The sequence below is a fragment of the Spermophilus citellus genome (genome assembly GCF_964194105.1).
Source record: "Spermophilus citellus genome assembly, chromosome: 12".
NCBI lineage: Eukaryota > Metazoa > Chordata > Mammalia > Rodentia > Sciuridae > Spermophilus > Spermophilus citellus.
In genome coordinates, this window is record NC_138198.1 from 72,090,494 (window position 1) to 72,101,070 (window position 10,577).

The window sequence follows — 10,577 nt, forward strand, 5'->3', positions numbered from 1 at the left end:
AGCACTTTACCTTCATTATCAACCCTACCACAACCCTGCCAGGAACACACTACCCCCATTTTAGAGATAAAGAAACCAAGCTGAGGTTGGTTAATGTGTATGGAAGCCAGACTGCATCCATGGCTATCTGCTTCCAAACAGGAGAACGCACTTTCCACTAAATACTACAAATTATTTGCTACAACTGGGACAGATGAAACAATAACAGACTTTCATTGTACTTTTAAAACCCCACCATCAGTGTAAACTACTAAAAGCAGCCTAGCACTTAGAGCTTGAAAATGATCGATTTACAAGTACATCCATTAGAGCAATTGGTCTTCAGGAAATCACTGCAATGTGCAGCAAAAATACTAATACACTCATTTCAAACATGAGGAAATTGAGAATCACAAAGTTTAAATGCTTCCCCCCCAACACATGTCCATTACAGAGACAGAACTGAAGCCACTATTTCAACTCTTTCTGTGGCATCTGGAAAAAAGCAATTTTCAGGTTCGGTGAAAGGAAGTTATGAGAGATGGAAATTATAAACCATGTAACCTGGCAGCAGTCACTTGAAAAGCAAAAACTGTGATTATTTGGATTAGGGTCATGATGGATAGTGATTTTCAAACTAACATTACATTAATTTTCTGAGGGCATGCTCTAATTTAGAAAATGTTGTACCCCAGAACCTTGATGAGGCCGGCCACTTACATGTTCAAGAAAATCAAATCAAGCAGAACATATAGTCATATAGTGTTTTGGCAGATAATAATTTAGAGACAGTAAATAAAAGTGGGAAATTGCTGTTGTCTTTTTATATGAAGAAATTAATAAGGATAAAATTGTTCTTAAACAATAGTTTTATGCTGAATCAACAACAGATCTATTGGATATTTATATGTTGTATTATTATCCCACTGAAAAAGCTAATCTAATCTAATTTAATTGTATTTTTCAAATATTTTATATATAATGGATTCTTTTTTTTTTTTTTTTTTTTTTGTAGAAGTTTATTAAAGGACAGCAGAAAAGACTTCTCCCGGAGGAAGAAGGGGACCCAATAGGTGGAATCCCATTTTATATATAATGGATTCTTGAAGAAGCGTAAAGCTGTCCAACTATTCCCTTTTACATACAGAGAACAAGTCAAGCTTTATTATACACACATGTATATATACACATCTGTCATAGTAGAGAACTAATGAGGTACCGTGTTTACAAATGAATAAACCAAGATTAAAAATAACTATTTTAATGAAAACCTCTAGGCTAGTTTTATCCACAAATATAAAGACTAAATTCATGATTTCTTAGTATAAGTGATAAGAAAACCTTTTGATCATACTGATTATATTCGCATCTCAATGTCTTTTAAACAACCCCAAATCTGTAACTATTTCTATTTTAATAACTCCTCTTTAAATAGACCTAATTTAGACAGTAGCAGAAGCCCTGTGTATACTGTTGCAAAAACTCCCATCTTCTAGGAGTTGCAGACAGAAAATCTTGTCTATTGTAATATGCAAACAATCCACCTCATTTCCCCCTGGATAATGGAAATGTTCTCTGCAGAGTCGCAGCAACAGCTAAAGAGGCAGGGGACCCACTGCCATTGTTTACCAAGTGACAGTCTGGCCAGAAGCTGATGGGCTAGTTGCCCTAAGTCAACATTATCTTGCCACCTAAGATTATTATAGCCATGCTTCCATAGGCTGAATAAGAAAGGGGTGTGGAAAGTGGAATATCAGGATATAGGGAATGCAATCCACATTAACCCTTCCAAAAGATTGGGAAGGGGAAGGAAGGTGTTTACTTGAGCTGCTTATTTTTGCCCTGAAGCTTCCCCACTCCAGGCCTCCCTGAGCACCTGGCATCCAGACAGCCAAATGTAACAAACCCTGTTAGAACCTGAAACTCAAAAATCTACTACCTCAAGTGAGAAACAGGATGGTAAGGCTTAATCAGTGGGGGGGACACTGCAACCTATAAAATCAAAACCTCAGGGATTAGGGGTGTAGTTCAGTAGAGTCCTTGCCTGGCATGCACAAGGCCCTGGGTTTGATCCTCCCACATGGAAGGAAGGAAGGAAGGAAGGAAGGAAGGAAGGAAGGAAGGAAGGGAGGGAGGGAGGGAGGGAGGGAGGGAGGGAGGGAGGGAGGGAGGGAGGGAGGGAGGGAGGGAGGGAGGGAGGGAGGGAGGGAGAGAGGGAAAACCAACACTGATCTCTCTTAGGAAATTATTCCTCCCAAGAAATCAAAGTAATCTGCTCTTAGATCTGACACTGACTTTTCTTTTAACCAAAGATAATTCTTATGAAATAATTAAGAACGCAGAGCAAAAACAAATAGCCAATCCTTTCTCACCCTGAAGGACATCAACACAGCTAGGGTCCACTATCTGGGGATGGGTTATGAACACATCACCAGTAAGGTCACTAAAAGCATTTTCAAAATAGGCCAGTAAACTCAAAAGTGATTACATGCTCCTGAAAAGCCTGTGGAAACAGAGGACATAATTAATATGTTGACAGTGAGCACTACGGCTTGTCTGAATGTCCCAGAGCACTCGAGCAAAACACAGTGATGGCAGCCTGACAGGGAGGAAACACGCCAGCATCTGTGGAAGACAGTCCTCAGCATCAAGAAGTGTGCTGGATTTTGTTTTATAAGAAGCAAAGACCTGGGAATAACTGAACTGGGCCACTTAACATTAATTTCTGAATACTTCCAGGTATCTCTTAAGTTCATCAGAAGCTGAACAACAATCCAAGCCTGTTTCTCCCTATTTTCATGCCAAAGCCAGACCCTGGGATTGATTAATTTTGCCCTTTTCATTTAGTCACCCTCTTGATGAAGAGACAGAAACTAGGAATGGGGACTCTCCACATCCCACCCAGCACAAGGGAAGGCAGGCTAAATGCCAGGAGATTTCCATTTGAATTTCCTGATCATTGAGACATCCTCCCATTAGGAGGAGTGATGGCCTTATTTTTCTGTTTCATTATACTTTGGTCAATCAAGCTCTGAAACTGTGACAATATTGCCACAGACAATATTGCCAAAAGCATTGGGGACAGCACTGATTCAGAAAAGAATGTAATGTTCCATATGGTCCCAACCCTCCAAAATACATGGAAATCAAATCTCTAAACCAAGTTTCTTCTTGTTAGATATTATTTGAACAGGTGGATGCTACATCTAATCTCAAACATTTGGTGCAACCTTCCCTAAGAAAGTATTTGGTCAAGGCTGCACTTTTATCTACTTTCTATTAAAAAAAAAAAAAAAGGACCCCTGAGCAACATAAACAAGAAAAAGAGAAGTTTCGGTTTATAATATGTATACTCTAACCACCATGTGCAAAAAAAGGAATGACTACTGTCTGCCCCATGTGCTCATTAATGCTTGGAGCCCAATTTTTCCACAAGTGGACAAGGTCACTGACCCATAGAAAAGTCCACCAGGATTCTTGTATATCTTTCTCCAATTGAACTATTTTTACTTAAGCTTTTGAATGACCAAGCATGGACATAAGACTCATATACATGCAATCATTCTGGTTTCCCAGCCTCCTTCAGATCCCCTCCACCCAATTATCTCTCCTGTCAGAGTAAAATCTTTGGGAAAGACTCAGGCTTAGTAAACAGATGGTCATGACACTTTCTCCCCAGGAAATTGCAACTGAACATTTCCAGCAAATCAAACGCTGCCTATGGGATTTTGTATGGCCCTTGGTACACAGGCTAGCAGAGAGGTGTTCATTATGGCCCTTTCTCCTGAAAAGAAAACAGAGGTCCCACAGGAAAGCTCAACATGGTAAGCTAATAAAACAGCTCTGAAGCAGCAACACTGAGAAAAGCAGCCTTGCTGGAAACAGGGATGCAGCCTCGTACTGTGAAAAAAGCAGAGGCTCAGGGAGCAGCAAAATGGAAGCAGCACCACTTAATGACTGGGTCACCTTGGACAAGTCCCATTAGTTTCTAGTTCTAAGCATCCTTGTCTGTGGAATTGGGGTTGTAATAAATATAACAACAGGGGTTTCTGGTGCTTAGTAGTCATGATATAGATTTGCAATCACATCTTTCAATCATAAACACTGTAGGTCAGGGGTTACACTAACAGCTGGGGCTACAACGACAGACAATATTCCCATTCTCAGGACCTTACATTGTTGGGTATTTGAAAAAGTACCACTTGCATGAGACAGCCACACACAATATAGTTGCCTTTTCTCTTCAGCATCTTTGAATTTCACTATGTAGTCTATTACATAAGAGTAGGTGACACTATTTGAGAAGTCTTGCTCCAAGTCCCAATCTGCTCTCTTCTCACCTCTTACTCTGCCTCATTCTTTGCATAAGATAACTACTGAACCTGGCTAGTTAGAGCAGCTTCTGATGAGGTTTAGGAGGACCCAGTGGCTAAGATGCTGATTCCAGCTTGAATTGTACACTGTACCATCATCACCTTAAACACTCAAGTCTCAGTCCCACCCACCAAAACCTGGACCTCAATCAGGCAGGTTCAGCATTTGTTGAAAAAACAAATCACATAACCCACTGATAAAGCAGAGCCCTCCTGCATCTTGGGAAGATGTTCACTGAAACCTTAACAGATACACAAACAAATTTATACCCCTGAAGCTATTTGCTAACCTGAGGATTATGAAAAATTAAAAGTTGCCCTCAGCATAGCCCCCCTTCATTTCTCTCTAGTCACCTAAATTGTATTGACCCCAACATGGTCTAAACCCTGGCTTCCACAACCAGTCCTCCTCCACGGAGAAAAGATGAAGTGGGATTAAGCACTCCAAGGCTAACAGGATGAAGAGGCCACTGCCTGCAGGCCTGCTGGCAGTGTAGCAGAGGCTGTGATTCCTTGGAAAGAGCTGGTGTGTCCTCTCCTGACACATAAGAACTTACTGGTGGATGCTTATAAAGGGCTGCTGAACCCAGGCAACTCTGAACTTAAAGTTTACTGCTAAAAATGGTCACCTTCGGAACTCCCCCTCCAATCCCCCACCCCCACATACCTTGCTCTCTGGAGCCTCAAAGAGGCAATGAGTGTTCCTAGCTCTTTCTGTAATTGCAAGAGAAGCAGTAAGTTCACAGCCTGGACCAATGTACTTTCTGGAATGGACACACACCTGCATGTGTCTGGCAGAGTTGGGTGTCAGTGGAACACCCCTTTCCTGCAGGTGAGACTGAGCACGTGATGGGGGGGGGGGTGCAGTGATGGCTCTCCCCTAAAAAGGCATCAGTGAATACAAGCAAGACTTGTAGAAACAAGAAAAGCTAAGTGGAAGAGAAGGACCCACAGGTCTTGCTGCTCCTTTCAGAAGTTTTCCCAAGTTCTCAAGACCTAATGAATGCTGGGTCAGGAAAATGGAGAGCAAAAGGGGTAGAGAGCTTGTGAAGCTCAGGGAGTAAGGGCTCTAGAGGCGCCACCCAAAGCTGGACCGTCCGAGGAGCGCCTCCACACCTGCTGCCCAGTCCCCTGCTCACCTTCAGGTAGTCGTTCTCCGAGCGCAGCTCTTCCATCTCCCGCAGCAGCTCCTCCTCCTCCGCCACTGGGACCGACAGGAGCCGGGGCTGCTCAAGCTGGCTGGGCTCCTTGAGAATCGCAGGGACAGGTCGCTCAGGCAGCACGCGCCCCCCAGCATCCTCTACTGCACCGAGACCCGGGGACCCCGGGGGGATCCCGCCTGGACTGCTTCGGCCCCCGAGACAGGAGACCGCGGCGAGGAGCGCTGGAGGCTCGGGGCTGCCAGGCGGTGCTCCCCGGGCTGCCGGGCTCGGCGTGGGGGCTCCTCGCGGGGGTTCACGGTCACTGGAGCCGGTACCGGACTCAGCGTCGCTGCTGGCTGCGGGGAGCAGACGCTGCTCATCCGACAGAGGTTCAGAGGGGCAGTCGGAGAGATCTGAGCTGCTGTCCGTGTGGCTGATGCGCGAGCCGGGGGGCACTGCGCCGACAGCCGAGGTCACAGAAAGGGTCACGGCGGGAACCGGGGCAGTCAGGGGCATGGAGCCGATGGCGCGGCTAGGAGCTGCTCCCAAGCCGCGCTTGGATTTGCGGCCCTTGGCAGCAGCGGATGAGGGTTCGGCCACAGGAGGCTTCCCGGCCCGGGGCAGAGGCTCAGCAGGCACCGTGCGCGCCGCCCTCCTGGTTCCTGGGGCGGCCTTGGCGCCGCCTGCCGCTCTGGCCCCAGCGCCCGGCGGCGGCTTGTCCTTCGCGCCGGGGACGCCGCCGCTTCGCCTGGAGAGGCGGCCGGGCGCGGCCAGGGATCCGGGCGAGGGCGGTGCCCTGCCCGCTAGGCTAGGCGAACGTGGAGCAGCGGGTGTCGGGGCTCGGCCAGACGAGGGGGCAGCCGGAGCCGGGCCCGGCATGGTGGTCCGGGTGTGCAGATCTTTGAGGAAGGGTCTGGCGGGCGAGGGCGCGCGGTGCAGTCGCCTCCTCTCGGCCAACGGGTGGAGGTGGTGGTGGCGGTGGTGCTGGCCAGGCGGCTGTGGCTTCGCGTCCGGGGCGCCGCCGCCCGCGGGGCCATTCAGCGTCTCCATAACCGGTGCCGTGAGCAGCAGTTTGGGCAGCAGATGCTCCGAGCGGCGGCGGCGGCGGCGTGCAGCCTCCCCGCGCGCTCGCTCATCACTGTCCCCCTGCCCCGCCCGGTCTGCGCCCCGCGCTCCCGCTGTCCCCCCCCCCTCCGCCCACTACACACACCCGGCCCGTGAGTCCCTGCGGGACTCGCAACCGCTGCCGCTTCGCTTTCCCCTCGCTGAGGTCAATGCCGCTTGAGTTCTCTGCGAACAGCCGCAAGGCGGCTCAGGATCCCTCGCATCCCCCTGGAACCTGCGCTCGGGGCTCGTGGGTACGCCGCCACGGCCTTGCTCACCCGCACTCGTCTGGCGGTGGCGCGCACCCGGCTCCCGCGTCCTGCTCCCCGCCCACTGCCCGCCCGCGCCCCACGGCACCCGCCCGCTCCGGCCCGCGCCCTCCCGCGCAGCTCCCGGCGGAGAGAAACTGCACGCGCGCTCCCCGCCACCCCTCGCCCAGCGCCCGCCGCAGGGTGCGCATGCCCCGCCTCCCGCCAGCCGGCGCCCGCGAGGGGCGGGGCCTCAGCTCCCAAGGGGCGCGGAGTCGGCGGCGTCCACGCGCTCTTGCAGCCCTGGGACCCTCCTTGTCTTTTGAGGCCATAGAGACACTGCCTGGAGCTGGGGAGATAGAGAAAAAGCCGAGTGATGTAGCGGGGAGGGGTCGGGCACTCGCCACTTTGACGAAGATTGAAGTCCAGGAGGTGTCGGTGGGCCCCACTGTGGTGTGTGCCTTGGGTGGTCCATTTTCTATTAGCTGACCAACGCCCCCCACACCCCGACCCCTTCAGTCAACCCCAACTCCTGGGCCCCTCAGTCCCCTCCCACATACACTGTGCTTTCCAAGCTGTGCTCAGAGTCCCCGCGCTCCTTTAAGGATCGCTGGTACCCGAAACAGCTATCGCGTAAAGACGGGCACAGCGCTCCACAGTTGGCACCCCCAGTGGCTCCGGGAGCTCTGAGAGGGAGGAGCTGCTGTAGAAATAGGAGAAGCAGATCGCCAAGCTTGGGGTCAAAAAGGGAACTCACATTTATAGTTCCGGCTGAGAGCCAAGCACTGTTAGACACTTTCATAGGCATTGCTTTATTTAATTTTCCTAACAATCCCGAATCGAAATTCCTGTCTTGATTAAGGATGAGGACATGGGCGCAGGGTGGTGCAGTCGCTTGTTGGGGTGTCTTAACCATGGCTGAGCTGGAATTCAGCTAGGTTCAGCAGGACTCTCAGTCCCATACTTTCCTCTCAGACCTGCACCTTCGCTCTTACTGGAGTATGAATTCTGCTCTAAGGGCAAGGCACTTGACATTTTTGAGCCTCAGTTTCCTCCTTCACCTATATATTTAGAAAAGACTTGCCACCTGAGTGTGAATGAGGATTAAATGAGCAAATATGAAAACACACCATATGAACTATAAAGTGCTTTTCACAAATCATTAAATGCACTTATGTCTCAGACATTGGATGTTGGGCAAAACCCAAGGTAAAAGCCCAACCTGTCATCCAGCCTTGGCATTTTAAGGAGGCAGAGGGCAGGCAATAATTACAAGGTGCTAGGATGGGCGCCTCAATGAGCTTGAGGAGGTTTGCATTTTCTTGGGGGTCTTGTAGGTGAGAGACTAGGGTCTAAGACAGCAGGTGGGAAGGCAAGTAAGGAAGGGTTTAGAGATGGGCTAAGGTGGGTGGCAGAGGTATTTGGATATTATCCTAGAGGCTAGGAGCCATTGAAGGATTCTGAGCATGACTGATCATATTTGCAAAGAAGAGCCCATCAACAGCATGGGGGAGCAGAGGGAGGCTAGTCAGGAAAGGGCAGTTGGTGGCTGTGGCAAAAAGCTCTGGTTGACAGAGACTCTGTGTCTAATAGAAGAAAAAGTAGGCCCTAATCTTCATCATGTGGGATTAGGCCCAACTTCTTAATAAGAATCCTATAACACAAGAATTAAAATCAAGAATCAATAAATGGGATGGACTCAAACTAAAAAGTTTTTTTATCAGCAAAAGAAACAATTTGTGAGGTGAACAGAGAGCCTATATCCTGGGAGCAAATTTTTGCCCTTCACACATCAGATAGAGCACTAATCTCTAGGTATATAAAGAACTCAAAAAGCTAAACACTGAAAAAACAAATAACCCAATCAACAAAAGGGTCAAGGACCTGAACAGATACTTCTCAAAAGAGGATATACAATCAATCAACAAATATTTGAAAAAATGCTCATCATCTCTAGCAATCAGAGAAATGCAAATTAAAACGAAGGTATCATCTCACTCCAGTCAGAATGGCAGCTATTATTAACAACAAAAGTGGGGGGAAAGGTACACTCATATATTGCTGGTGGGACTGCAAATTGGTGCAGCCAATTTGGAAAGCAGTATGGAGATTCCTTGGAAATCTGGGAATGGAACCACCATTTGACCCAGCTATTCCTGTCCTCAGACTATACCCAAAGGACTTAAAAACAACATACTACAGGGACACAGCCACATCAATAGCTAAACTGTGGAGCCAACCTAGATGTCCTTCAGTGGATGAGTGGGTAAAAAAAATGTGGCATATATACACAATGGAATTTTACTCAGCATTAAAAAAGAACAAAATCATGGCATTTGCAGGTAAATGGATGGCATTGGAGAAGATAATGCTAAGTGAAGTTAGCCAATACCCAAAAAACAAATGCCAAATGTTTTCTCTGATATAAGGAGGCTGACTCATAGTGGGGTGGGGGGGGGGGAGAGCAGGAGGATTAGATTAATTCTAGATAGGGAAGAGGGGTGGGAGGGAAAGAGAGGAGGCAGGGGATTAGCAAAGATGGTGGAATGTGAGGACATCATTATACAACGTACATGTATGAAGACTTGAATTGGGTGTCAACATACGTTATATACAGAGACATGAAAAATCGTGATATATATGTGTATTAAGAATTGTAATGGGGGCTGGGGATGTGGCTCAAGCGGTAGCGTGCTCGCCCGGCATGCATGCAGCCCGGGTTCGATCCTCAGCACCACATACAAAGATGTTGTATCTGCCGAAAACTAAATAAATAAATAAACAAATAAATATTAAAAAAAAAAAAAGAATTGTAATGCATAAAAACAAAATACATGTATAAAGGCATAAATTGGGGTGAACATACTTTATGTACAGAGATACAAAAATTGTGCTTTATATGTGTAATAAGAATTGTAATGCATTCCACTGTTGTGTATTTAAAAACTGAAATAAAATCAATTAAAAAAAAAAAAGCTCTGGTTGAGAGGACAGTAGTAGTAGGGATACAGAAAAGAGGACAGACTTGTAAAACTAACAGAAAAAAAAATAGACTCCAAAGTTTGTGATCTTAATCACAACCTTCAAAAAGTGCAGGATAAACTAATTTTTTAAAACTTATATAAATCAGAGAGTCAGATCTCCCAGAAGACATTGTGCCTTGTCAGGGGTTGACCTCTGAGGGCACTGAAACCTGGCCAGCTCTGTTGCTGCGTATAAAGAACTGCTGAATGTTTGTGAGTCGCTTTTCTGAGAATTCTTCCAAATGTGAGATGACACACAAGAAATACTCTTTGATGTAATGTCTAGTACGACCTTAGCCATATCTCATGGAGTGTTTGGAGAAAAAGGACATTGGTTAGCTCTGCTGTGGGCCTAAGTGACCACAGAGCACAGTCAGAAAAGGTACCACACCATGAGCTGCCAGCTCCCATAGAGGGAGCTCTAACTCTCCCCTTCAATTAATGCTAACTAACAGTCCAAGACAGTAGAACTCCCTCCAGAGACCCAGAAGACTCCACCACCCTCAAATTCCTGAAGAATTATGCCCAGGACTGGTAGCACAATCTTGCCAGCTCCTCAGACCACAAACAGTCATACAACTGGCCACCACAAAGGTAAGTTAGTCTTCCCAAAACATCAGTCAGGTGACCAACTTATAGCTAGCTTCCCTTTCCTTCAGGTACTAAGTCGAACAAAATTCATTCTTCTTATTATTAGTCTGGCAAACG

The 10,577-nt window shown here is 47.4% G+C and overlaps 1 protein-coding gene across 7 annotated transcripts in view; it reads right to left on the reverse strand.

Moving 5' to 3' along the window:
- MTCL1 (microtubule crosslinking factor 1) overlaps positions 1-6,694 on the reverse strand; it is a 124,737-nt gene extending 118,043 nt beyond the window's left edge. For 6 of the 7 annotated variants that reach the window (XM_081262886.1, XM_081262881.1, XM_081262884.1 and 3 more), the window contains exon 1: positions 5,492-6,690. In XM_081262886.1, coding sequence (XP_081119012.1) covers positions 5,492-6,544 — 1,053 coding nt within the window. In that variant the 5' untranslated portion in view covers positions 6,545-6,690. Of the gene's footprint in view, positions 1-5,491 lie in introns of all 7 variants that reach the window. The other variant, XM_081262882.1, reaches the window with a different exon arrangement.
- Between the last annotated feature and the right edge of the window lie 3,883 nt (positions 6,695-10,577).